At 43.1% G+C, this 27,248-nt stretch overlaps 6 protein-coding genes and 1 long non-coding RNA gene across 12 annotated transcripts; 2 read left to right on the plus strand and 5 right to left on the minus strand.

The window, feature by feature from the left end:
• Positions 1 to 898: 898 nt before the first annotated feature.
• On the minus strand, positions 899 to 4,811 carry Iru (E3 ubiquitin-protein ligase Iruka). 6 transcript variants are annotated; one of them, XM_077425248.1, is made up of 8 exons: positions 4,652 to 4,811; positions 3,694 to 3,825; positions 3,422 to 3,597; positions 3,018 to 3,143; positions 2,393 to 2,565; positions 1,982 to 2,097; positions 1,770 to 1,894; positions 899 to 1,533 (listed from the first exon to the last, which is right to left on the minus strand). In XM_077425248.1, exons 1-8 carry the CDS (start codon positions 4,733 to 4,735, stop codon positions 1,455 to 1,457), a joined length of 1,011 nt encoding a protein of 336 aa, XP_077281374.1. In that variant the 5' UTR covers positions 4,736 to 4,811; the 3' UTR covers positions 899 to 1,454. The 6 variants fall into 6 exon arrangements, with proteins under 6 accessions (XP_077281374.1, XP_077281372.1, XP_077281375.1 ...); XM_077425246.1 differs by having other exon boundaries at positions 3,018 to 3,146; XM_077425249.1 differs by having other exon boundaries at positions 2,393 to 2,553; positions 3,422 to 3,606.
• A 267-nt stretch (positions 4,812 to 5,078) lies between these two features.
• Positions 5,079 to 6,564, plus strand: Pop4 (ribonuclease P/MRP subunit POP4). Its single transcript, XM_077425251.1, has 5 exons — positions 5,079 to 5,237; positions 5,307 to 5,449; positions 5,518 to 5,654; positions 5,740 to 6,127; positions 6,287 to 6,564. Exons 2-5 carry the CDS (start codon positions 5,434 to 5,436, stop codon positions 6,424 to 6,426), a joined length of 681 nt encoding a protein of 226 aa, XP_077281377.1. The 5' UTR covers positions 5,079 to 5,237; positions 5,307 to 5,433; the 3' UTR covers positions 6,427 to 6,564.
• Positions 6,565 to 6,843: 279 nt separating this feature from the next.
• Chc (clathrin heavy chain) lies at positions 6,844 to 16,301 on the minus strand. Its single transcript, XM_077425182.1, has 9 exons — positions 15,854 to 16,301; positions 14,580 to 14,787; positions 11,269 to 14,320; positions 10,912 to 11,209; positions 10,401 to 10,841; positions 9,752 to 10,314; positions 9,445 to 9,667; positions 9,279 to 9,354; positions 6,844 to 9,171 (listed from the first exon to the last, which is right to left on the minus strand). The coding sequence occupies exons 1-9, from the start codon at positions 15,893 to 15,895 to the stop codon at positions 9,044 to 9,046; spliced, it is 5,031 nt and encodes a 1,676-aa protein (XP_077281308.1). The 5' UTR covers positions 15,896 to 16,301; the 3' UTR covers positions 6,844 to 9,043.
• On the plus strand, positions 16,301 to 17,227 carry LOC143908026 (uncharacterized). The gene is made up of 2 exons (XR_013260023.1): positions 16,301 to 16,551; positions 17,113 to 17,227. It is a non-coding gene; the product is annotated as an uncharacterized LOC143908026 (long non-coding RNA).
• On the minus strand, positions 16,789 to 18,418 carry Rplp2 (ribosomal protein LP2). Its single transcript, XM_077425260.1, has 4 exons — positions 18,273 to 18,418; positions 17,479 to 17,651; positions 17,140 to 17,238; positions 16,789 to 17,016 (listed from the first exon to the last, which is right to left on the minus strand). Exons 2-4 carry the CDS (start codon positions 17,648 to 17,650, stop codon positions 16,946 to 16,948), a joined length of 342 nt encoding a protein of 113 aa, XP_077281386.1. The 5' UTR covers position 17,651; positions 18,273 to 18,418; the 3' UTR covers positions 16,789 to 16,945.
• A 589-nt stretch (positions 18,419 to 19,007) lies between these two features.
• LOC143908022 (allatotropin) lies at positions 19,008 to 21,562 on the minus strand. Its single transcript, XM_077425257.1, has 3 exons — positions 21,544 to 21,562; positions 20,146 to 20,410; positions 19,008 to 19,625 (listed from the first exon to the last, which is right to left on the minus strand). The coding sequence occupies exons 2-3, from the start codon at positions 20,394 to 20,396 to the stop codon at positions 19,469 to 19,471; spliced, it is 408 nt and encodes a 135-aa protein (XP_077281383.1). The 5' UTR covers positions 20,397 to 20,410; positions 21,544 to 21,562; the 3' UTR covers positions 19,008 to 19,468.
• A 342-nt stretch (positions 21,563 to 21,904) lies between these two features.
• Strump (WASH complex subunit strump) lies at positions 21,905 to 27,159 on the minus strand. Its single transcript, XM_077425185.1, has 17 exons — positions 26,891 to 27,159; positions 26,585 to 26,687; positions 26,300 to 26,491; positions 25,953 to 26,167; positions 25,441 to 25,807; positions 25,092 to 25,367; positions 24,783 to 25,008; positions 24,450 to 24,685; positions 24,128 to 24,379; positions 23,874 to 24,056; positions 23,683 to 23,799; positions 23,406 to 23,578; positions 23,065 to 23,327; positions 22,789 to 22,972; positions 22,511 to 22,731; positions 22,279 to 22,432; positions 21,905 to 22,180 (listed from the first exon to the last, which is right to left on the minus strand). Exons 1-17 carry the CDS (start codon positions 27,010 to 27,012, stop codon positions 22,027 to 22,029), a joined length of 3,438 nt encoding a protein of 1,145 aa, XP_077281311.1. The 5' UTR covers positions 27,013 to 27,159; the 3' UTR covers positions 21,905 to 22,026.
• Positions 27,160 to 27,248: the final 89 nt, after the last annotated feature.

The following is a 27,248-nucleotide window of genomic DNA, read 5'->3' on the forward strand; positions in this document are numbered from 1 at the left end:
TATCGATTGCTGCAAACTACACAATTGCGGATGCAAGGGTTTATCTCCATGAGTGCGCATATTCTTTTGAGAGATATTTACTATAGGAGTGTACATACACACACACATATATATATTATATATATATGTGTGTATGTATGTACATATATATGCTGCGTAGTTTTGCCACGAATGCACTTTATTCATATGCATTTACGTTATAAAAATCAATTTCATGTGTTTTTACACACTAAGAAAATTGAACAAAGCGAATTTGTTACACACTCACGCGTCTATTCGTCGAGACTCAGATAGCCATTGTCAAGGTATAGAATACCTAAGTAGATACATATTACAAGTCAGATAATCAAAAATGAAAAAGTAATCACGTGATTGTCAATAGTCCGTTCTTTATGATGTTTCAGGAGCATTTACAAGGAGACAAAAAAAGAATGAAATTTCGATATGCTTTATATTAATTCCATCAACTTTTTGATTGCAAGATTTCTCAATTCTAGCAATATGTGATATGTTCTAATTCCAAGTACATATATTTCTACGGAAAGCAATGTTTTTATCTTCCGCGAACTCTCTCTCCCTCCCTCTCTCTCTTTCCATATATATATATATATATATTGCATCATGTGTCATTTGAATTTATTAGTTTGTCTTCAAATCGCAAATTTTTATGTTTATTTGTACTTCATAAGCTTATATATATCGATGATACGTGACAATCACGTAAACTTATATGTATCTTACTGAGCCTCGGCGACGAGTAAAAATTATATTTTTACATATAAATAGCAGTAGACTTGTTGATCTGTTCCGAGTTTGCTTGAATTAACACTACTCAAAATAAAACTACCCACGCATAAATAACGTCTATAAAGACTACGTAGGTTGCTTCTTCAGAGTATTTTTCTTTCTTTTTTTTTTAATTTTATTTTATTGAAATTAAATCATAAAGTAAAAAGCCCCTTTTTTTCGCTCTGAAATCTGACAGCGTATATAATTCGCCAGTGCCTGGCACGTTTCAATAATCATTTAATCAAGTATTTATAAATATTTAATTAAATGGCATTAGTAAAGATCGTAAGATCTATTATAGTCTAACGTATGTAACGTTCTAATGTTGAATGTTAAAATTAGCGCCACAGGCAGAGACAAATGTAACAATTTGATCTACGATTTTTCCATTTCGGTCGATATTCATGTAGTACAATTTGCTGTAGAACGAAACAATTCGTTGAACTCAGCACTTTACATTGAGACAATATCAATTGATTAAGCGATAAGTGATTCGAATTTTGTAGCTGACACATCCGTAAAGAGATATATGCCTACTAAAGGCAAGAGAGTGCCAGAGAAGTGGTATCAATGTGTTAAAAATAGATATACATTCGTTAAATTACGAAATTGGATAGTCGAAAGAAAAATATCACTCTCAAATCTCACTTGAACAAGTACTGGAGCTACTCTGATGAAGTAGATGACGAAGTGGACGATGTTCGACTAATTGGCTGTCCAGTCCGGTTTGCTTCATTCGCTGCCCTGTATCACAACACATCGTGTAATAACGCATTCAAAATACTTATGTGAATATTGTCATTTTTTACAAATAGAAAACAAAGGAAGAAACACGCGAAACAAGTTTCTAATATAGATTTTTCTATAATGACTATCGTTTCTTTTATCGCGTAAACAAAATAAAATCAAGTGTGGTATTAAATAGATGCTTTTTATACATTTATACATTTATACGATAAATACTTTATTACAAAACTTGCCTGAATAAAGCAGCAAAACTGGATCCGGCTAAAGTGGATCCAGCTATGTTGGCTCCAGTATCTTGGTTCGCTTCAGCTTGATTTTGATCTCCCAAGTTCTGTCTGCAAATGGGACAGGTTCCGTGCTAGAAAACAAAAGGAAAAATTATCTTGGGTCACATCTCGGTGCCGACGTATGGGCTGAGATAAAACTTGAAAATTTTTCAGCTTACTAATTCCAACCAAGGTACAATGCATGGCGCGTGATAGACATGCTGGCATGGCAACTGTCTAACAGGTTCCGATAGCTTAAAGTCTTCCCAGCAAACGGAACATTGTAGTTTACAATCTGCATAAAGCAAAAGGGAAGAAAGATTGTTTTCAGCGATTTGACAAAGTGACGATAAGTAATGTAAGTCAAACAGTTGAAGCGAAAGGTACTTCTATGTATAAAGGTATAACGGCTTAATACAACACTTAGGGACATTCCGAGCATTCTTTTAGAACTTTACCAATCACTTGAATTATTTGACATATAAGTACATTACTGTTCTGATCACCCAGATTGATAAAGATCTTTAAAAGATAACAGATGTACATAGATATCGTAAATTACACATCAATATATATCATCGGGTACTAACCAACTTGACTTTGAGTTATAGTAGTAGTAGGTATTTCATCGATCTGGTTGCGTGATAAAGGCGGTGGTCCAGTACCGTCCATTTGATTCAATAATTGGGTGACAATAGCGTCTAATCCATCGCGACCCCAAACATAATCTCCAGGATTTCCCAAGAACAGTCTAATATTGAATCTACATTATTTTGTTTTATTTTAGTTAATTACTAAACTAAAGATTAGATAAAATTGTTTACGAGTTGTACCCCCGTGGATGAATGAACTTTTTAAATATATTCAACTGTTGTCATCGCCGTTGAGAAAGCACGTTGACAATCGCTAATAATTTAGGCATCGATTTTATGAAAATGTACATACTTATGATGTATACAAAAAAGAGAAAAAAAAACAAGATTAAAATATGGAAACGTAAACGATTGTAGAAAGAAAAATATAAAAAACAATTGCAGTGCAATATTTTATATCGACAGAAATCGAGTATCGTAACGTGTATTTATATCACGAGAATATGTGAATTAAAATATATAATATGCTGTAAATATCGACCCACTTATCATTTATGACAAAAATATGACGCATCTATTTACAATTATACTAATATCACAGTATTTGTCATATAAAACTTACACAGACGTAGACTGCGCATCTTGACCCACAGAGTTGCCTAGACTCGCTGCTCCCGAGAGATTGAAGATAAAATCCTGTATGAAATTCTCTATAGGCACCTGTAGACTCTCTTGTCTTCTACGATTGCTACTTCGAGTAAAAAAATTTAACTATTACCTTACGAATTTTCCCATACAAATATCATGCGCAAGAAACATTGATCGTCAAAATAATATAATCGGTGTAATATTTTGCGTTTAACGAGAATAAAAGGGGGGGAAGAGAAAGGAAGTCGGATGCGCCATTTGTCAAATTTGATGCCAAACATTTGAACAAATAGATTCATCGATCTAGCGATCTTTGGGAATTACATCGGTTGTACGCGACATCGATGGACGCGCGCCAATTTGGCGCACGAAAGATACCTGCTGGTGCGACGTCCATCTTGAGGGGTACGAGACCAATTAGACCTTCTTCTGCTCCCAAGCACATAGTTCCTATTGCCTCCCCCCGACGGTTGACTGGTGCTCAACTGTTGATTGGCGTAGGTATTCGAGAGACCCATTATCATGTCTATTAGATCACGGTCACGGTCGGAGCGCTGCGAAGGCTGTGTCGATTAGATATGGTGCTTACGCATTTATGCATTTCTGAGGATGACGCGTCAATAATTCCCAGCTCAATTGAATCCACTCACATTCAAGGTCAAGATGTCGATGTCCCCGTCGCTCAAATCTTCGCTGTTCATATCCATGCCCGAGCTGCCCTCGTTGCTGCTGCCTTCCAGCTCTTCGATGAAGCCGCTCGCGCATCGTGGACACGTGAAATTCTAATCGGAAGTGAAATGTCAGTCAGGAGAAGTCTGAGTTACGCGAGTTGGCTTGCAAAGTCTGTCCTCGACAGATTGCCTGGATATACACACGCTTGTGTTAGTTAAACATTTGCAAATTTAAACATCTACGGAATGAACATATATATTTCTTATGCTGCCATCTTTGTAAATAAATAACAATAATAATATCGCAGTAAAATGAGACAGCAATATTTTTAAGCAAAGGACAATGGGAAGAAGCAAAATAACTTGCGTATATCTTCCTCTCTTTCTAGAGCTAGAGCGCAGAAACGAAAACAAAAAGAGTAAGTAACGTGACGCAAGAAAGAACAGACTGCTACATATTTATACGCTTGGCGCTTGGCGAGTTTCGCGTTTCGCGAACAAAGAGCGGTCGGATCGTGGACGAGCATACTCATTCGGCTTAATCAAAATACACCGTCCCACGAAGGGGGCGAGGGGACAGGGACTTCGGGGACAACGATCGCGGGAACGCGCGTAGCACGCTTTCTGGGGGGAGAGAGATGCGGTCGAAAGGCGTAAACCTGCCGAACGCGGGTTTCATCGAGATCTCGGGGAATCGCGAAGCCGCTGGGAGAACGATGCGAACGGATGCCATCGATTCCGCCCGTCCGCGCGAAGGATCGCGGCGAACATCGCTCGTCGCACGGGCACGGAGGGGGAGAAAGAGAAAGAGCGAGAGAGAGACGGGATTTCCGCACATGACACGGGGTGACAGTCGGCCCGGGACGGACGTTCCGCCGCGGCGATTCCGCGCCGGACGGCGCGGACGGGCGTCCGGGGCGCGTCGCGGCGCACTTACCGGCAGCAGACGCTCGATCTCGACGCTGCATTTGTGGCAAAAAAACCGAGACATCGGACTCCCGTCCACAACGGCCTCCGCCATGTTGTACGTGTCCCTGCGTCAAGTCGTGTCGTGTCCCCTCAGCCTCACTTCTCCAGCACTGACTACTTGCCCGCTTGCCGTCGCCGCAGTTTTTCGGCTCGACTCGGCCCGACTCGGCTCACCTCGGCTCCCCTCGGCTTCGCTCGGCTCGGCTTCGGCCACGAGGGCAACGAAACGAGAACTAGATAGACTGGTGGCGTTCTCGCCGAGGACGGAACAAGGACGAACTCGATCGATTCACGGCCGCGTTCTCATTGGTTGAGTTCGTCCTATCAACGCTCCGCGTTGATTGGTTGCCAGTTGTGTCTGCTGATTGGGAGCGAACGGCGCGATTGATCGGTCGTGGAAGCGACGTGTGACGTCACGACGCTTCTTGTCCCGGTCCATCTCGCTCCGCGCTCGTATCTTTGGTTTTTCGGAACGCCGGAGCGCCGCGTGTGTCGCACGTGGGTGTGGGTCATGTGTGGTCATGTGTATGCACGGCGCGCATGGTTTCGCGAAGGTTCGATTTGTGTTGTCATTAGCGTTGTAATTAGTTATTATTAGCACTTTAGACATTCCTCACTTTCAGGAGAAACACGAATAAGCCTTGTAAATGATATCGCGACGGTGCGAAAATAATTAAGAATTTTGATCGCGATTTAAAAGACCAATTTAATAAAAGTTTCAAAGACTAATTTAGGAACCGACGAAGAACCATGTCGAATTGTGCAAGTAAATATTGACGTACAGTACGAATTCGTTGTCTCTCATTCTTGTATTTAATAACGAATGTCTTCCAGAGTTGTGCACGCCGCTTCCTAAAAGTCTGACCAGTCATATCAAGATCTGCGAGAACACTCGGCAGTATGTCGTTGATTTTTTGCAAAACCTGTTGCCACCGTCCGACCGTAAATCTATTCCGGACGAACTGCGAAAGGTATGTGATACACATAACGCAAGTGAAATACTCTTTCACTGGAAATATAATTATTGATTAACCGGGATGTTGCTTTTTTTTCCAGACCTTCATATTTAATAAGATTCGATCGAAGCGCAAGCAAAAAGTGGAGAGAGGCAAGTTCTTCTCCGCCAGGAAAAGACTACGGCTTGGACTGGGCAGGGTCGGCAACGGGAATCGGATGGAGTATTCCGATCTTCTGCCCTTGAATCAATTGTGGCTGCGGTACATGCGAGAAGCGCTCGGCGTTGAATCGTTCACCAGTATACCGAAAAATCCTAGCAGTCCAAATTGGGAGAATGTAAACTTGCAGTTGATGAAAGCAGACTTCCACGGTGCCAGAATCTCCATCGATAGATCGAGATGCCCCAGTCTGGTGGGAGTCACGGGCATCGTCATACAGGATACGAGGAACACCTTTAGGGTTTGCGGGACGGACAATGTTATTCGAAGTAAGGGACATGTTAGGGTACTTTGTCAATCTTTTTCCCTATATAGATCATAACGCATATATGCATTCGCTGCTCGTATATATGTTGACGATGAATTACTTGCAAAAGCTCATACATATATACTTTTGTATTATTAATATCTTTTCAAACTGTTTTCAGCGATACCAAAGGACGTGGTTAAGATTAATATTTACTTGGATGACGGTGTGATATTAAAAGCGTTTGGAAGGGAGCTCTCTATAAGGCCTGCGGAACGAGCGGTTAAAAAATTTAAGAATAGTTCAATTATGCTGTTGTGATAAATATTTAATATAATAATATTGATAGAATTGATACCATCCCGAGATTTACAAATCAGCGGTAAATCTCAAAGAAATTGTGTTGCGAAGGAAAGTAAAAAATATGACAAAATAAATGAGTATACATGGATAATGTAATTAATGTGATTAATTCTATGGTGAACCTTTTGCTGAAATTACTTTAATTAGATGTTAGAGTTATTTTATTTCTTTATATCTTTCAGCATTCCTTTGCAGATTATTATCGTAGGATATTACAATTACAGGATTGGTAATGTAATATTTACTACTTGCATGGTACAGTATTTATATATAGTCGTATATATAATTATAGCGTTATATTTATATATAATGTATGTATGTGTGTCTCTTCGTGTCGTGTGTTCATATGGAAAGGTGTGCATAACTATTGAACAATAATGTATTCATTTTGGAAGTGTGTCCACCCATGTTCCATTAAAACCACAGTGGTCAAACTGACACTGATACAATGATAATCATTTTCAATTAGTACAACAACTATATTTGTTAATCGATCTCTACAATTTCATTGGCTAAAGTTAGATCAAAGTGAAACAGTACCAGGGCATGTTACCGACCTCCTCCTCCCCTCTCTCTCTTTCTCCTCTCGACATAACGATTTTAATATGTAATATATACAGCTAGATCACTTGCAAGATCAACTGTGGAGTACCAAAAAAGACGAAAGTACCGCGCGATAGAGAGGACGATAGTAAACGAGATACGAACAAACCAACTTCGCTTCTTTACTTATTACGTAATACAAATATTTTACTTGGGCATAGTAGTAACGTGACCTGTTCGTCGGTACAAACTTTCGCTCTTCGCGCGCTTTAAAATAAAGAGACTACGCATAACTAAAACCCGTTACATCTTGAGATGTAATAAAAAGAAAAACGGGATATCGCTAAGTGACACAAGATTACGCAGCATGGCAGCTTACATTTAGGAATGTTAAAGGATGTACTACAAAATTAATCTGTTTTTTTTTCCTTGGTTGCTTGTCGTACTTGATACATAATTGGGTTCTGACGTAGGACGTAGCACTTTATACATGCATAAATATTTCAAAAGATAAAAGAAACACAAGTGTTTTTAACAAAACATGGCTCTATCGTTTTCCAGAGATGTTGCGATCTAATTTATCTTAATACTTGCATAATTTAGGCGTAGTTCGTAACAAGCTTATAAATGATTAACGATTAATAACTTCGAATAAAGACATTATGCACACACATTATACGTGAAACGAGTAAAAAATATTACCAAAACTATGTATGGTATGAACGTATGTGACAGTGACGATCGTGCTGGACTTTGTTATCAAATTATCTTCAATGTATTCCTCGAACTCTAAGCTGTCTGTAATCATTTTCCTGCGCAATGAGTAACGAAAGGTTAAAAGCACGATACATGATGCAGTTCGGGCAAAACTACTTTATGTACTACGATACGTTAATGAGACAATAAGATCTCGCAATTTCGAGTATCTACAATTTATTTTATGGATTCGTTCATTTACGCAAATCAAGCTAACTCGGCGAACACGTATCTTCGCATTATGTTCAAGCAAATGTACATACAGGATCTAGAACGATGTATATATGTTGTTATAGATAACGCCAACATATCCTGAGATGTCTACAGTTTTTTCCCATCTTGATCTCGTCGTTATAATACTGATATAACGATACGCGATCTACCCCAATCTAAAAGATACTCTCATTACATTTCAATTTTGCGATGGCTCTGTAATTTTCACTGTGGTTTATCACACGCTAAAATGTTTCGAGAATGTATATCTCATACGGTGCCAACATTTTTCGAAAGTTAAGAAAAAAAAGAAGGAACGGACTTCCAAAATATGTTTTACACATGCGGTGAGAAAAATTGAAAGAAATTTCACTCGCAAAGCAAGCACTGGATGACCTGTACAGAAATATACGATGTATACTGTGATCTACAGTTGATTTTGCTTCCGAATTACATGACATTGCCCGAAAAAACTTGCTTCCTGTTAGTAGCCAAAAGAAAGGCACGTAGATGCACACGTATATATATATATATATATATATATATATATATATATATATATATATATATATATATATATATATATATGTGCCAGTAAAAGACAGGGAAATTATACTTTGCTTCCACAACGCACGTATATCTTTTTACTGACTGTGCAACGATAATTTAATAGAAAAATCTCGGTAAACCGTATTAAAAAAAAAAGAGTTTTTTTTTGTTTCGTACTCTTTTTTTAAATAATATAATTTTCTTAATAATATGCTTTTCGCGCAAAATCCGCATTGAACAGCTATTTAAACCGTGAAATATAATTGCTTGCTCGACGTTTCCCCTATAAATTACAGATTCACATTTAGGTAGCGTGTGATAGCGTATTAATGCCATTTCTCAATGCATTTCGCTATTCGTTACACTATTATCATGATCTAAATCGTGGCAATTCATCGTTTCTAATGATATTCATTCGTATTCGCTTTGACGATATTAAGCTAACAAAACAATCTCATTCTACCTAAACTTTATAGAAAAGTAGACTTTGTTGATCTGTCTCCTTAAATGTATCTCACATACCGTAACCTTGGTAGGCTGCGGTGGACGCGTACACTTGTGCCGGTGCACCGTATACGGTTTGAGGCGCGTAGCCGGGTGCCATCATTCCTGGCCCTGCAGTCAGCATTAGCTGAGGTTCCGCTATAGCGATCATGCAACGGAAACAAATATATCAACAATGGGAAACAACGGCACGGCTTCGCGCAACAATAAGACTCGCCAAAAAACATATTGAAGAGATCACTTACGCATAATCATAGGCTTGTGTTCCTGATGATCAGTTTCTTCGATACGTCGGCTTTCGGCCTCTTCTAATTTATCGACCTATCAACATATTTAAGATTACGAATACTTTGCTAGCGATATAAAGAAGATTTATGAACGTTCTTTTACAAATATTCTTTTTTTTTTTACCTTAGTGATATATTCCCGTGCGACTTGTATAAGATACGGCATTGCGAAATGTAAAATGCGATGTCTCCATGCGAGCTCCAAGATGACGTCCGGATGAAGTAAATCGTAACAATGAAATAGGCATGCTGCGAAACAGTCCTTAGAGCCTCTCTCCAAGAACCACTCGAGTAATTCTTCGGCGACTTCGGCATTCCGGGATTCCGCCGCATATTCCATAGCATCCCTGTTATCGATTGGCGATTAATAAGATTCGCACACACGCACTTATCATAAATGTATCCGCGATTTAAATAACGTAAAGCGTTACCTGAACAGTCGATCCTTCTTGCAAAGTTCTACGGACTGCTTCCATCTGTTATTTCCCTTGTACAGATACGCGGCGATTCTCCTGAACTCAATCAATTCATGTTTCTCAAGTTGCTGCGCTAACGCGATATTATCAAAATTATCGAACGCGTCGATCGATGTTCGAAGACCTTGGTAATCTTCTTCGTCAATCAGCAAGCCGTTTAAGGCTTCGTTAATAGCTTTGTTGTTGAGAGCTTGAACCGATCTCAAGTACGGTTTCACCAATTGCAGATGGCCGGTTCGCGTGAAATACGCCACCGATCTAGTGTGATCCATGCGCGGAGCAAGTACGAGCAATATATCGTTCAGAAGTAGGGGTTTGAATTCCACGTAAAATTGTATAGCCTTGTAGTAGAGCTCGACGTTTGCGACTTTAGTGATTACGTCTTTGAAGTGGCCCTCTCGCCAAGCTTCGGTAGGATGTTGCATCATCGCGAGGACCGCGTTGTCATATTCCTCGTACTTGTCATACAGGAACACCAGCTCGGCCCACAAATGGGCTTGTTCCGCTGCGCGTAGCACCTACAAATCAATCGTTTTCGTTAATTAACCTTAAATAAATATGCTGCAAATTTAATTTTTTGTATTGATTCAAGACGGCAACCCACCTTCGGTATATTGACGCGCGACCAGAACAGTTCCAAATGTTCCCTCATTCGTTGAGGCTTGTATTTACTATAGAGGATAGCTAGTTCGGTGAACATTCCCATGTGAGCCCGTTCTAGTCCTAAAGCAGCTTCCAAGAGGTTGATGAGCTCTTCAAAATGCCCGCGATCTTGGTAGTAATTGATCAAATCTTCGAGTTCGTCCGCGTGTACAACTATGTGAAGACCGCACATTTGAGCTAAGCGAAATTCGCCGCTGTCCACACAGGCGAAACAAACTTCCTTCCAGGTGCGCGTCGAGTTGGCTTTGCGCGCGCTATCGACGGCACCTTGAAATTCTTTCAGATGGACCAGCGTTATAGCTAGACGCGCAAAGTTCGATACATTGTTGTAAAGGAGTTTTGCAGCGTCATACATCTTATCGTCGAAACATCTATCGCCAATCTGTAAAAGGAATAATACGTTCGTAGGAATCGAGTTGCGCTCGCAAACGCGCAGGCGAACGACTTCTTACCTTCTGTATGTCGGCGTGATTAGGGCCAGATATAAATTCCTCGAGATCCGCGAGCCTGTTGGTCCGCGCGTACGCGTATATCAATTCGCTCTCGATGAAGGATTCGCGTGCTTTCTTGCGGGCCATTGCGAGATAGCGTACCAAGTCTTCCCAATGCGAAGTTCGATGCGCGGTTTCCACCACGTCCACGTACGCGGACGGATCGTCCGCTTTGATAAAGCTGTCGATTGCCTCTTTAACCAGACCTTGCTGCAGTTGAGCCCTGGCGAGCTGCGACCATACCGGCGGCTCGTTGCATCTGCGAAACAATCCATTTAAGTAAAGTGTACAAAACAAAATACGGAATATATGCCATACCTTTCTGCAAATTCATAAGCTCTGTCCAAGTTGCCGACTTGTTCAATTAGAACCTGGATGGCCGATGTGTTGACATCGAACTTTTTGAAGATCGCGAAAGCCTCCTCGTAAAGTTCGTTGTTAATAGCAATATTGGCAATGTCCGGCGCGTCGTAATTGTCCAAGCGATTAATATATTCCATGACGCGCGTACGATCGGCCTTGATGGCCGTCAGTATCAAGAGATTCTGCAGGTTACGATGATCGCTGAACACGCTGCTGTCCAGTACTATCTTCTCGAGAAGCTCGATCAGCTCGTTAGGCAAGTCGGCTGTCATGAAAGCCTTGACGGTAACCGATATATCTTCGGGATCTTGCGTCTCGGATAACGCCGTCTGAACAACCTGATCGATCAACGGTCGCTTGTACGGATTGCTCTCCAACAGTACTTCCGCCCAAAGATCGGGATCTCTACGTCTCACCAAATATCTGGCCTCGCTCTTGAACAGGCTGTTCTCGTTGCACACGCTTATCAGCTCGCGGTCGCACTGGCCACGCTCGTACGCGATGCAAGCTAAATGGGGATCGCGCTTCTCGCAATACTTGCCGACAACTCTACTGTCGTAGAATTGATTTTCCTTGAGAAATCTTTCGGGATTGTTGTTGCTGTCGATGTAAATCTTGGCCAGCGCGTTGTGCGTAGCCGGCTCCACGCAGCCCTCGTGAACGCGAGATTCCAACCACGGTAGCAACAGCTTCAGCCGATTTCTCTTTTCCACCTCCTCGACCAGTTCGTCGGTGGAGAATTGTCCGCGCACCACCAGGATCAGATTCTTAATGATATCTTCCGAGCAGTCAACGTCCAGTAGACCACCCACGACCACCGGGAGACGCGACGGATTTACCTTCTGGACGTATATCTCGATGTACTTTTGTAAGTTATTGCGATACAGATAAAGAACGAGATCGTGAACGAAGTCGAATCGATCGCACACGATTATCAAAGGCAATTGATCGGATAGCTTTGCTTCCTTCAGGAAATTCTTTACGCGCTCCGGATTGTAACAGTTGCTCTCCCGACATATGCGCTCCACCTCCTTGATCTGGCCAGTCTTGCACGCCGCCTGGATGTACTTGAAATGTACCTCTTGATCCTGACTGAAATTCACGATAGACCCCAAAAAGTAAAACAGGCCCTCGTAAGACTTGAAACTTTCAAAGAGATCTATCAGTGCTTTAGTGGTTAATTGCTCGTGATACTTGGTCGCGATTTGTATGCAGATTTGCAAGTTCTGCCGTATGTTGGCCGTTAACATGGCTTTCAAACATTCGAGGGAGTCTTCTACGGACAAAGTGCCGAAGAAACCTACGAGCCAATCGGGCGAGAGCAGATGCGTATGTACCACCGCTCGCTTGATGTCATACAGATCTGTGTAGTGCTCGAGAGCGCGTTGCAACAGGCCAGCCTTCTCGCACAATTGCGCGACGTGAGCTCTGTCGTAATGGGTAAACATTTGATTGCCCAATATAGCGTCAGCCACTTGCGGGGCGGACATTAAATTCATCTCTAGGAGACGGGTCTGTAAGGCACCCTCGCTCGGCCGATTGTTCTTGAGCGCGTCCAGCAGGAACGCCGTACATTGCTGCACCATGTTCTGCTCCATAAATATATCGACAATCTGATTGATGTCGGCCAACGGTTCGTCGTCCTGAACCAGCATCTGCGCGAATGCCACACCCTGATCGGGATTAATCCTCATGACATTTCGCAGGAGGAATATATAGTCGGGCGTGTACGAGACTTTCTTGGCATACAAGACGATCTTTTGAAATTGGCCGGTCTCCGCGAAGCATTGGATGACCTTGTTGGGGACGTTAGCTCTCAAATAAACGCTAAGCGCCAACGTAGGATCCGCTTGTTTCACCAGATCCCCCAACTCCTCGCTGCATTCCAATTTGTCCTCCTTCAACCACTTTTCCAGCAGCTGCTTACGTCCCTGAACCAACACCGGTCGACACAGCTCCAACGATTCGTACTTGTTCAGCTGTCCCTGATCCAGAAGAATTCCGAAATATTGTAAAAGAGGAGACGTTTGACCCTGAGTAGCGGGGACCTGTTGAAATCGTTGGATAGTAGCGGGCGTTCTGAGTATTCCTTTGGGAGCGTTAGCCGCGACCTTTGCCGCCTCCGCGTACTGACCATTCTGGAAGAGCATATTGAATTTTCTTACGAACAAATCCTCCGCGCCCGACAGATTGTTTCTCACGGCCATTCTCAGCGCCAATTCCGAATTCTGCAGCACTCCGTTGACGTACGGGATTATGTTCTCCTCGTCCACGGAGACGGACAAGACCTGACCCTTTCGATTCACTCCTATTATACCGCCGGATGCCTCGTGCGGAGCGGTGACGAAGATCGTCTCTCCCGAGATACGATTCATAAATATACAGGTCGCGGACTCGATATCGTACATATGTATATAACCGTATTTCGTGATCAAATATATGACGTCGTACTTGGAGCTAACTTGCATAGCGACGGGAAAGTCGTTTCCGGCCTCGGGTGGAAAGAACACGTCGACCGCTTTTTTGGGGAACGGATGGTTGCCGGTGGGCGGCTGGCCCACTTCGATGATGTGAAGCTTCGCGCCCTGGACCGTTCTAACGGCGAAACAGAACAGATTGCTGGCCTCCGCGTTTCCCTCCATCTTGAACTGCGCGAAGGAGGCGGCGTGTCCCTCGATCGGTTGCGAACATTTCCGTTCTACCGAGTAAAGCTGCATGGCGCCGACCACTCTGTTATGTTGCGCCGAGATACCGATCAACAACAGCCACGTCTGCTTCGGATCTGTTCTGTAATTGATAATCTGGCAGCCGTTCAACGACGAGTGACGTTCGAACATCTTATTTGGCGTCGAATCGCCCTCCATGGACCAGTGATACACCGCAGTCTCCGTTACTAACGCCAGCGTGTTCAGCGATATCCATTTCCAAAAGACCACGTCTTCCGTCATTGTGTGAGCCTTCATCTTCGACTTCATCTCAATATTGAAGATCTGAAGCGTCTTCATAGCTAGTCAAATAGAAGGAAATATCTCTCTTAGTAAGCCTCACGTTCTTCGCGCGCGTTTTCCCTAAATATTCTCACTCGTTACAGAATCACCGTCTCGCACTGAGGCTCGCTTTAGGAAAAAGCGTGCAACAGATATCGCAATATCGCTCTCCGAACTACGAATAAAGCAGAATCAGTCTCGCGAGTGTTTCGCGTCTATTTTCTACCGTTGAACGCTTTTTCCCGAAAACCGCGCGCTCGCACATACGTATACGCATACCTTTGAGAGCGATGACTTTACTAGCGGGATTCATAATTGCGGAATCGGCGGATATCGGTCTTCTGATAGGATTGGCGGAATCGTTCATGTCAATGATTACTACCTGGGCGGTATCGCCAACCTTCTCCCTAACGCAAATGAATTTGTCAGACTCCATGGTGAGGGTGTTGAAGCTGACATTGCTGGCGTTGATCCCCACAGCCGTAAGCTACAAAAATAAAAGACATAGATAGCCTCGTGTCCTTCATTTATCTCGTCAGGGATACAACGCGATTCGAGTACGCGGTTTAAGGTCGGTTGTTTCCTGGGGAGCAAGAGCGTTATCGTCAACTCTATCGACGATAAATTTCTTCTAACGATTCAAAAGCACGCTAAAGAGCATGCTAAACAACAATTGAGTTCAATGTCGGTTTCAGGCTGCGCACTACTGTCGATACTCGGAAAATTGAGGGGCAGGATGTTAACGAAATTAATTTTAAAACAAAAGCGACCATATGTTGCCGAAATAAAGCCTGTCTCAAGATTGCGACGTGCAAAGTGCAAGTAAACAGAGCGGATTCCATCGTCCCCGGCGACGAGGGTCTACGAGATGACGCGAAGGCATTTCTTTCCGTTTTCGATGTCCGAACGGTGACGTCGGGCTAAAGGAATGCGTGAAAAACATCCGATAAGGTGGAACGGTTTCGGCAAAAGCGGAAACGAGGGGCGTATGCGCCGACGATAGCGTCCGCTCGTCGGTGGGGAAAAAGACGAGGCAGAGCACACGAGCGGGGAGAGCTCCGCGCGCTCCGGATCCGTTCGTCCGTGGCACGCGATATCGCGATATCGCGTCAATTCCCAGACGGATAATCGACGGATAACCTGTGTCACGAAATCCGTGCCGCGCGAGGCGAGTCGGCGGAGTCGGGTGTGTAACGTCATCGGGTCTCGCGCGCGGGCGAAGAGGCAAAGGGAGGGTCAGAGAGACGTTGCAAGTTGCAACTGTCAAAGTAACGTCAGCCCCGAAATGTTGCACTTCCGTTCCGGGGGACGGGGGGGCAGAGTAAATCGTCGATACACATCGACGGATGCTCGCGAGAGACAGAGATGGCGGGACAGGGGGGGCTGGGAGGGTGAGGGAGGGAGGGAGAGAGAGATGCGGGGGCAGAGAAAATGTCCGGTGCCTCGGAGAGAAAGGCCGACGTGGTAAATGCCAAACGACGGGCGCGCGGGGCCCCCTCCTCGCCCCCCTTCCCCCCCCGGGATCCCGCGGCGGGACGACGACGACGACGTACCTGCAGGTGTTCCTGGAACCTTATGGGTAGTAGCTGCGTCATTTTCGCCTCGGTGCTCGGTGACGAGTCGCCGTGGAGAGGTTCCCAGCCGCTGCTGACCGCCGCGTGCGGACTTGGCCCCCGTGTGAGCGCGTCTGGATCCACACCGACGTCGTCCTCTTCCCTGCTTACGGATCTCTACTCTCGGCTCCCCGGCTCCCGGTCTCTCGTCTGTCGTCGTGTGCGCGCCTCTCCGTTCCTCCCGAGATCACTCGGCATCAATTCGTCGAAGCGCGAAACCGACTGACGGCTGACCGCTGACGGCGAGCGAGGTGGTAACGTCGCTAGTCGCTACACTCGCTCTACTCGCCGCTGACACCCATCATGGCCGCCAACCGCCAACGCCGCCCCTCTATCTCGAAATAGTTCCCGCGTATGAGGATTCCCCGCGCGGGGGAAACGTCGCCCGTCGCCCGTCGCCACCGCACAAAGGAACGTTCCGCCGCGCCGCGCGCGCCGAGAGGTCGACGATCACGATCGTCGAGCGATAACGGGTCGTCGCCGGGCGATCTTCTCCGACGGTCGCTCGCGATGACGTTAGCGAACAGAGAGAGAGAAAGAGAGAGCCCCGACACCAGCGGAAGAATACGAGCAACGATTGGACTCGGTGGCGGATCTCTCGCGCATCACCCCCACCCCTCGCCCTCCACCTGCCACGGGTACGGGTGAGATGGAGCGAGACCGCAACGGCGCACGAGCGCGTAACGTACTTCCACGCAGTCGATTACGAATCATCCCCCCCTCTCTCCCCCTTCATCCTCTTCCACGCGCGCGTTCCCTCTCCAATTAAAATACTTTTTCTCTATAAAACATCCCGAAGGTTATCGCGACGCCTCGGCGCGACACGAGGACGGCGATTAGGACGCAAGGCGGGGATATACAGAGATCGGATCGAGTTCGTTTAAAAGTACGCTTTATTCTCCAGCAGTAGCATCAGCGCCGATCCCTTAAAGTCTACAAAAGTACGTTGGAAACCGTGCTCGCGCCACTGCTACAGAATGCGGCGCGTTCGTCCCGCGTTGACAAAATAAAAAGAGAGAAGAAAAGTATCCTTCAGTCGAACAAGCCGAAGCCCATGTCGTCGTCCTCGGATTCAGATTCCTCCTTAGCCGGTTTCTTTTCCTCTGTTGAAACAAAAATTATTCGTCTCGTTTGGTATCACACTGCGAGTACCTCGAATAGGTTTCGCTTTAAATGCGAGTTAGAACTCGACTTTCTAGGATCAGAAGTTAAATTGACAAACCCACCTTTCTTCTCTTCGACCGGAGCCGCCGCGCCAGCGGGAGCTGCAGGGGCACCAGCGGCAGCCGCACCGCCGACTGGCATGGACGATAACTTCTCCCTGCCTGAAATCACAAAAAAAAAATGATTCAATTCAATTCAGGGTGACGCATAGCTCGACTCGTAGACGACGTTCAATCTCTGCCTTTCGTCCCCTCGCGTGTGATTCAATTTTGTGAGAACATGGATCAGAAAGGGAAGGTAATTGATTTCGGGAGCCCACGTTTCATTCCGCAAGCTCGGTTCGGTTCGCGCGGAGGCGGGGAATGTTTTTAACGAGCGTTTTAAAAAACGCATCGACGTACCCTGGGTGATCAGTTCGTCTATTGGTTTTCCATTCAGGTCGACGATCACCTTCTTCAGCTTCTCGGCGTCGGCTTCGATACCCACCGACGACAGGATTTTTTCGATGTCATTCTGGCTTGGCGAGGCCTTGCCTCCCAAAACAGCCAGCATGTAAGCGGCCACGTAACGCATTCTGCAAAACGACACATTGAAATACATACCGATTCGGCACAATGCAATTATTCCAAATGCTAACTGCTAATTTCAGTTTAGGATATGCCATCACGGCCACTCAGTCGAAAGATGGTGAAATCGGTGATCATCACGGAATAAGGTGGTCCACAAACGTGCGCGATACGTTTGCTTTGTACGAAAACTATAAATGTCATTCGCGCGATCGGAGCGTGACAATTAGCTGTATCTGTATCTCAGAAATTGATATATATATATATACACATTTCTACCGGGCCATAACCTAACATAACCTATCGCGCTTGATGCGAGAACGCGCGTTCCGTCGATTTTCCGTCAAAGCGCTTTGCGTTATATTTCGGAGATGCGTTAACTTTTCGCGGTACAGCGGACGTAGTGGACTCGCGGAAAAGGGAGAAGCGATATACCGTTCGCGAATCACGTTTCGAACGTTTGCGCTGTCTCGCGTGGAAACGTGACGCGCGCGCGAAATCCGACGACGCGACGAGTTGGGAAGCGCGATCGAACGAGGACGCGGGATTATCGCGAGCCGTCGATATTCGGACGACTCGGAGCGCGGAACATTATTCCTCGCGGAAGCGTAACTCGGCTGTACACGTACCTTTAAGTCTTAAACGACACGAAACGTGAACCCCGCCGAAACGATGCCGAAACGAAACGTGCGCGAGCTGGCACCGGAAGAAAGAATCGGAGAGGAGTGAGAGGACGCCCGAGGACGGAGAGAAACCGGGAGAAATTGATGTGACGAAATGACGGCAGATGGAGGGACTCGCGGGTCTCCCGGTCGCGCCCTCTCGAACGCTCGCGTTTCATCGTCGGTAACATAGCTATCTACGTTACCGTTCCATGCTACGTATACACGATTGTCTGGTTCTATTCCGTGCTGCGTCGACAAAGTGTAATGGCGCAACATTATAAAAACGTAATAACTAAAAATTAGAATAACTTGAGCCTAAAAAAAGCATTATAAAATGTAAAGAAATCGTCAATGTTTTTCATTTCAATAATATACGTTTGTATGCAAAACATATGCCAAATAAATATGACGCTATTGCGCGGCTCGACAGAATAAAGATATACTTACATTTCTATAGTTTTACGATAGAAGAAGCCTCGATTAACTTTAAATTTTTCTATGCAAATTATATGCTTCTGTTACACACACACAATCGACACGGTTTTCTTTTCTTTTTGCATTTTATATATTTTAAAAATGTATTATAATGCAAATATTAATTGAAATTGCTTATATATAATATATACGTGTAGCTTACAAATATTTCATTAACGTGGAAGGAGATATGATCGTGCAAGAGAGCGGAACACCAAGAGCACGTCTAAAGAGAAATGTGCATTTATTTTATTTTCTTCCGTCTATATCCTTAATTTCTGTATATATATTAGTATATCGAATCTTTAACGATTAAAAAAAGAGAAAAACAATCACAATTATACGATACACATCTATCGATATATACATATATATTTTCGACATCGTTCTACGACAAAGTTTTAATTTTACATCGATCGACTGTATGCTTGTCGGGTGAAAGAAAAGAAAAACGTCCCTCGATCCTAATAATATTTAGCCGTTTCGTCGCGCATCTATAACTTCGTCGCGGAGTGACGCGGAGAAACTACGATGAGGGAGGCAAAGATTAATATAGCGTCTACGCGAAGAACCGAGAAATATAAGAACATATGTTTCCAGGGTATATGGGTATATCGAACGCACGTTTCGCCTGAGAACCTAAGACATATGTCCCTTCGTCGTTTGCGTCGCGATCGCTGATGGGATTAAAACAGAGCGAACGCTCTCCCGCCGGGCCTCGAGGGTTCCGTCATCGACTCCTCTTGGTCGCCCTGGTGGTCGTTTTGCATCGACAGCTGCGTCAGCTTGCTGGTCAGCGCGGGATTCGTCCGCATCATCCGGAGTAGCGCATCCGCCGACACCCTGCAATCGAGTTATTGTTTCACGTCACGGTGAAATTTCTTGCGATTTTGATGATCGTGATGCCGCAACAGGAGAGTCCGCGCGACGGTCACCCCGACCAAACTCCGGTTTAACTTGATCGACGATCAAGCGAACCAGCGAAAGAACACACTTCTATATAATCTAATCTTCCTTTCCATTTCATATTATATAAACGAGCGATTAATAATCTGATATTGCCCACACAAAATCCTGCAGGCTCTACTTGGTAAATTAACTTAATCGCAGCTTTTATAGTTTTATATAATCAAAGTCGCCCCCACAACCCCCCGATGAATCATATAGAATCTCTACTCAGACGCTTATATCTTTTTCTTCTTATTCATCATGTCCGATAAGTTCCGTATCATTATTGACGCTTTGTCCGTAGCGAAACTATACACGGAAAATTCTCTCATAATTTAATTCAACGCGAAACGTTCCCAATTTCATGATTTTTCTTTTGCTTTATTGTTCGTAGAGCGCCAGTTGAGATACTCACGCGCGCGGGAGATTCCTCAGAGCTGACAACAAATCTTTCTCGTGCCCGTTGAAATTCGGGGCCTCCGCGAGGCTGTCCCTCTTCCCGAACCCGATCGCCGTCGAGATGTATTCCGGTTTGAAACCGCGGATCTCCCTCAGCTTCGTTCGGTGCTTGAAGAAAGGGGGATAATTGCGATCCTTGGACGCCGTGGTCGCTGCAACGAAGTACCCCGCGACGAACGTCAACGCGATCGCCAATATCGCTCGCATGATTTAATGATTTCCTGGCGCAGAAACAAAGAGACACGTCGAACGCGATAATGAACATTCGGATAATGTGCGATAATATGCGTAATTATACGGTTATTCTAAATTACGCAAAGGGCAATATTTTTTTCGCACCAAGTTTGCATTCGTCGTTGATACGTTTATGATTGATCAAGCGACACATTTCTTAATTTCCAGTATGAATTTCTTACGAGATCTTGCTAGAATATGTCGGAACGTCGCGTGTATTGATCCGCACAGACATCGTCGTTGCGCAGATAATCGTATCTTAATTATAATTTGTACTTACCGCGGTACGACAGAAATAGATTATTAATGTATACGCGACATTTAGATATTATTTTTAATTTGCCTGTATCAATATATATAGTGTATTAATAGAAATAAGATGATAACTTCTGTTTTCGCTTGGAACGTTCCATTATGTAGAAACAAAAGCACTGAATGTTAGATTATTGCAACAAAGAGAGTTATTATTGTAACAAAGAGAAATAAATTGCACTGGCTAAGTAGAAATGAATGTGAAAAACAATCTTATAATGATTTCCAAATAGGGAGTAGTTAAGTTTCAATGCGAAATACTTCTTGCATTTTCAACGTGATCCTTTTATACGAAATAATGATTTGAACGACGATCTTCTCTCGAAAAGTGCTTCACTAGATATTCAATTGAAATTTATAAAAAATTGCGAGATGACAGTAGGGTGATGGTATTCAAACGCGACAAAAATACATCTTGAACATGTATTTGGTATATATTTCTTCCCGCAGGCGAGATCGAGATGTTTAAATTTTAGCGATACGCGTTGCGTGCACGTCGGTCCCAGAGAGAAGAACGTCGACTTGATTCGTGCATGCGTGAGCCGAGAACTGGGCTCTGTGACCATTCCGTGTCGCTTTGTACGAAGCCACCGACGTCGGCGTCGACGGCGGCTAGGACGGCGTCGCCGGCGGCCGCGACGCCGACGAGGCCGCCGAGCGACCGTACTTTCTCGTTAATTTCTCTAATGCGTCCGGCCAATCGACGTTTTATCGTCGCATTGAAATCTCTGCCGATGAGATGGCCGCAATTGCCCGCGTAAGCACCTACGAAGATGCGCGTGCGAGCCGACGGAGATGCGAAACGTACGTCGAAACCGCCGCCGTCGCCGTCGCCGTCGCCGCCGCCGTACGTGCGTCGTCTAGCCGCCAATGCGTATGCGAAATTTCCCTGCAGTATCCGACGATCCTTCTCAGAACACTTTTCGTGATGACGTGGACCACGCCCACGCTTTTTACGTAATTTACATCGCGATGAGCCACGTTCGCCGTATGCGACATTTTTTTTCCGATGTGAACGTTAGACCCGACTGATAATAAATTAAAAAAGCAGAGGCGTAATTAAATTGCGAGAGAACTGTAATTACCTGAGTGGCCCAATTTTCAAATTACGAGTACGAGGAACTTTTCTATACACAGTAGAAATATCGAGGCATACCCTTTGATAAAAATCCTCTTTATCTTCTCGTTTTATTTATGCAAAAAATATATATAAGTGTTTATAATGTGTAGGAATATATGCAGTAATACACGATTTATATTTACAATATGTAATATTATTTCAGATGAAGCATTATTTCGTCATTTTGACTAGGGAATGATCTAAAACGACGACAGGTATTTCTTTAAGGATACGAGAGCGTGGAATGCCGGAATATTTCACAAAAAGCTCCAAGAAATGAAGATTAGTAGCTCCTTCGGTTTCCGCATCACCTCCCGTTTTCATACTGAAAAAGAAAAAAGAAGCTTCTCGTTAGTAATATCCATCTCAAGCGATGTTGTATTTTCGCGTCCATGACATTGAGATTATAGCGATCATTCCTACCTCTCCACGGTGACGAACGACAGGACATACGTGCAAAGATATTTCACGTAACGATTCATCACAGAAACGTGGAATTGACGGAGAATCGTTTGTATTCCTATGGCAAATACCACAGCGTCAACGGGATCCTGATATCTTTTGCTCAACAGACTTGCTGTAATAAACATATAAAATGATTGTTACATATCAATTAATTTCATTACGGAATATAAAAGTACATATATAATTATACCTGTATGTTTGCAGTAGAATAATTTATTTAACTGCGACGCTGTAAATAAGAAAATGATAATAGCTATATTATCCATCTTTGGTGGCTTAATATAAACTTTATTATGCGGATCACTGATGCCAGCCCAGTCCAATCGCACGCTAAGCTCGTGAAGCAATTCGCTTCTCTCCGGTTTCGTTTCATTATTGCTATCTTTTTTCGCTATCTCACATAAAATAGCCCTAAAAAGTGAAAGAAGTTAGGACAGAAATCGCAAAACTAAATTAGTTTCCACGTACGTGTTTAATGTTCGAAGTGCCGCTTCCATATGTTTCGCTTCAAATTTGCACGCGGTGTTTAGCTCGTACGCTATTTTTTTCCTGAGTAATTGGTAGTGACCTATTTTCAACGTCCACTCGAGTGCCGACGACCACAGTTTGCTGCTGCTAGCGCTTATAGAATTGTGAAGTTTTGTAACGTTACCTGAGGCACATACGCGATCCAATATTTTATGATAACGTTGATTATCCTCACTTTAATTGCGCGTACTTTTCTAACGCGCCTTGAATTCTTACCTTTAGCGCTGTCTAAAGAATTTAAAGTGGTCTCACAATCTTCTAACAGTGATATCCACGTTTTGTTCCGTATGCTTTTTTCCATATAATGAACCAAAGCCTCCAGTTCCATGACAACGAAGAAAGAGATAAGCTTGTCCAGCCCCGACAATCCCGGTGTGCCTATTGTTTCTAATATCACCGAGAAAACTTTGTAATTCAAGATCTCATTTTGCGTTTTAATATCGTACCACGCTAGAGAATGTTCTATGTACACGGTGGTCCTGAAAAGGTGCGTGTGGATTAGAGATGTAGTACAATTATCTCGTGAGAGCAAAATCGAAATATAAATAACGTAATACCGGGGATCGGTGATGCGAATAAGCTCTCTGGCAAGTCTACCCATGAACGTCAAGGAATTATTATCCGTCGAAAACGCATGCTTATCTTCTTGGAACTGTCTCCACGATTTTCCCGGTAACCAGGAAGAGCCTCTACGTTCTTCCTCAACCGCATTGTTTATAATATATGTAATCTAAGGATGGGCATGTTTTTAGAGTAAAATGTAGAATGTACGCGTATAGGAGAATATTTTTGTGCGACTTATATCGAGATCATATAATCATATAATTCTCTCACTTCTTCGTGCCATATCTTCAAACTGTTTATGTTAATATAATCCTGAATGTATTGGAAAGATTTTCTGTATCCGTCCATGATTGAAGATAAATTATTCAGTTTTTGTAAAAGAGGTATCTAGGAAAATATTTACGATAATTATTAGATATATATACATATCATTTTTGAATAAATTAAAATTTTTCATTTACCTTGGATTTCTGATCAAAATTGAGGCCGTTCTGTAAAGCCAAGGTAACTTTCTTGACAAGCTCCTGACGTATACCGTCCTCTAAGAGACGATGTGAGTCAACTCTTAAAACTCCTAAAGAAACGCTTCTCAGTGACAAAACACCCTTTGTAAAGACCGACACGGCATACGTTAATTTCGCCATCTGTAAAAATATTAATATTTTCTTTTTATAATAAACGTAATTCCTATAATGAGAATTCTTAGTAAAAATACCTGTAATCTTTCAGCCAGTTGTGCATAATCTTTAAGCTTATCTTTGGGCAATTTAGTAGGAATCTCCTTAAATGAATTCGTTTCAAGATGTACTATCTCTGCTAACAAACCGAACACAGTTTCAGGTATAATTTGCAACACGCGCCTTGCATATCCTTCTAATTCTCTGCTATAATATTGGGATACCGAAGATAAATCCGCACTTCGTGCTTGGTTTACTCTCAGCAATGGGGTTTCCAATGCCGATGCCATCTAAAAATAATATAATGCGTAAAGTATGTAATGCGTGCGTAATATTATTTTTAATTGTATACGTATTTACTTTAAGGAAAAGAGCTTTTAGTTTGATGACGATCGGCGGATTTCCCTTTATGCTCGCCTGCATTACATCGATAAAAGATTCCATAATATTCCACGCGTAGCAACAATCGGTCACGATATTTAAACTTATCATGATATCTTCAGATATGCTGCCTGTACGCAACATATTGTGCAAAGTCTCACGTGTGTCGGCGAGATATTGTGAAATGTGTAGATTATTTTCTAATTGATGAAATTCTGGGAAGAAAATAAGGTGATGTTGATGGCATGATAAAATTGTTTGTACGGACCTACTTTAGATAGAATAAATATCTATCGATTCACGTTTCTTTACCTTGGACTTGTTCCAACGCTTGTAACAATTGTACTATTTTTCGCCCATCTTCTTGCTTTAACGAATCAATGTGTTTACTTATTTCCATAAACCATGTATAAAGATTTTGGTTTTTATCAATACCATCCAGAGATTTGGCACCTCCAAAGATTTGTGCAAGATCAGTTATACGTTCGACACACGTCCCTTTCTCTTTCAACCATTTGGCTTCTTTTCCGAGCAGGAGCTAATGTAAAAATAAAAAATGTATCTTAATCCATATAAATATATGTACCGTAACAAGAGTGACGAATGATTTTAAAAACGTACATCTTTATACATCTGTTTAACATCCTGTTCAATTTGAGCAGTGCTCAGCAATAAACGGAGACATTTTACCGCGGTATATTTGCTTTCCATCACGACCAATTGACGTAGAGTACGCGAACGTTTTGAATCTTCTAACGCTATAGTAGGCGTAGCGGTGTGCAGAAGAATCCAATGTAACGTAACATTGCATTCTCTCGCTAACTTCACTAAAGAACCTGTTGCATTTTCATCCATTGTGCCTGCCAGCTGCACCTCTTCGGTCTTTTGCGTTAATTTCTGGAATATTTTTTTTTTTTTTACTGTAGTTTTGTATAACGAGACTATGAAAATTTGTTAAATTTTTACTTACATCCATTTTTGTTCCATACTTTTGCGCAATTCCTTTCACATTTGAATTCTCAAGTGTATTATTCAACGCTGTTCGTGCAGCTTTATATGGTGACCACCAGTCACACAGATTGATCACCGTTCCCATGTAAATACTAATTACCCAATTGTCGGGAAAAAATCTGTCTACTATTTCCCGCATAATGGCAGTTTGCGTATGCAGTACGGTTGGTTTAAATGACAAAATTATGACTAACATCGATGCTTGCGTGGCCACGGCAGTGCTACGATGCTCCGGATGTGGGAAAGCAAGAGTCTGATTGTAAATCTCATCCGAACGCAACCGACCAACTACGAGATCCACCAAAAAATCTCGCAAAGGCACTCTCCTGAAAAATGTAAAAATGTATTTTTTATTATACGTATATAAAAAAAAGTTATATATATTATATTGTAATCTTTGAAGAGTTTAGCTATATTTTAAACTAATCAATTATATTATCCTTTATTTTACGTTCGGATTATATTACACACTTGAAATATTCTTCGGGATAATTAGCTGGCCTCTTGGACAACGTCCTCACATATCCCGTTGAACGGAGCAGCATACAAACGTCATCCACTCTTGTCGAGGAAGACCGCTGGGCGTTGTATCGATAATAGGACACGAGTAATCTTTCACGTATTAATCCTTCAAAGTGATAATCAACCACCAATAGCATGACACCGTACAGGTACACAGCTTCGCACTACATAAAAGTTTAATTGCGCTATATTCAATCCGTGCATACACTTTATATATTAATACAATCGATTCGAATCTGATTCTCAGCCAAGCAAATTGCTGAGCGCACATTTAGTTAGGAAAAAAAAAAATATACCATCAATTGTTTTCCTTCTTCGTTGAACATAATAGAGTCTACCGACTGATGTATATAAACTCCATCCCCCAACTCATCAATGTGAAAATTCAGGTCTGTGACATACTTGTGTACACTCTCGAAAGCCAAGTAGAACCTGGAGAGTATGTCTGAGAAGTTATTTCGGAGCTCCTCGTCGGTTTCTTGGAGCGTCTGGAAGGAATGCGGACAATACATTTATGCATATTTCCCTAGTTTCCAGCAATAACGCAATCTCATAAAAATTGCAGGAAGACCATTATTTACCGAGTCATCTTCTATCTTTTGCTCGTAAACACTGGCTGCCTTGAAGTATGCAAAGTCGATTATGATCGATCCGTACTTCTGTATCAGTTGCTTCGAATCCAAGCTGAAAATAAGAAACCAATTATCAAATGCAAACGTTTCCATTTGTGCAAACTTTACTCCATTTACATTCATATGAGATTTACAAATTACCATTAAATCATATTCGCAATACATTGTAATGAGCTGTAACGTCCGCGTAATGTAAATATTCACCCTGTTAATTATTCAAGTAACAAGATATATCTTTTACCCAAACAAACTGACCTAAAGACCGGCGGTACGTAATCCTTCAATCGCATTAGTTCAGCAATGATAGCATTCCCACGGGATACCAGCCGCAGCAGGTTTTGCCCGCAAACGTTATTGGCCGCCAAAAAGTCGCCCATTCTTTTCTTTTTTTTAATTCAGGCAAATTTTAACGATCATCTCCCAAACGAAAGCTCATCAACCCTTGGCAGAAGCGACGAGGAGAATGAGATTTGACATCTTTGACATCTGATCCTCTCTACCCTTCTCCTTCTCTTCCACTTCTCTCAGCTGCGCACCGGGAAGTGCTTCGAGGAATCCGTCGTTACCGACCGTCACTCGACTGGTCTCCCGCTTCCCGTTTCAGCCGCAATAT

Source organism: Temnothorax americanus, unplaced genomic scaffold (assembly GCF_048541705.1).
Source record: "Temnothorax americanus isolate GAGA-0224 unplaced genomic scaffold, ASM4854170v1 Scaffold9, whole genome shotgun sequence".
NCBI lineage: Eukaryota > Metazoa > Arthropoda > Insecta > Hymenoptera > Formicidae > Temnothorax > Temnothorax americanus.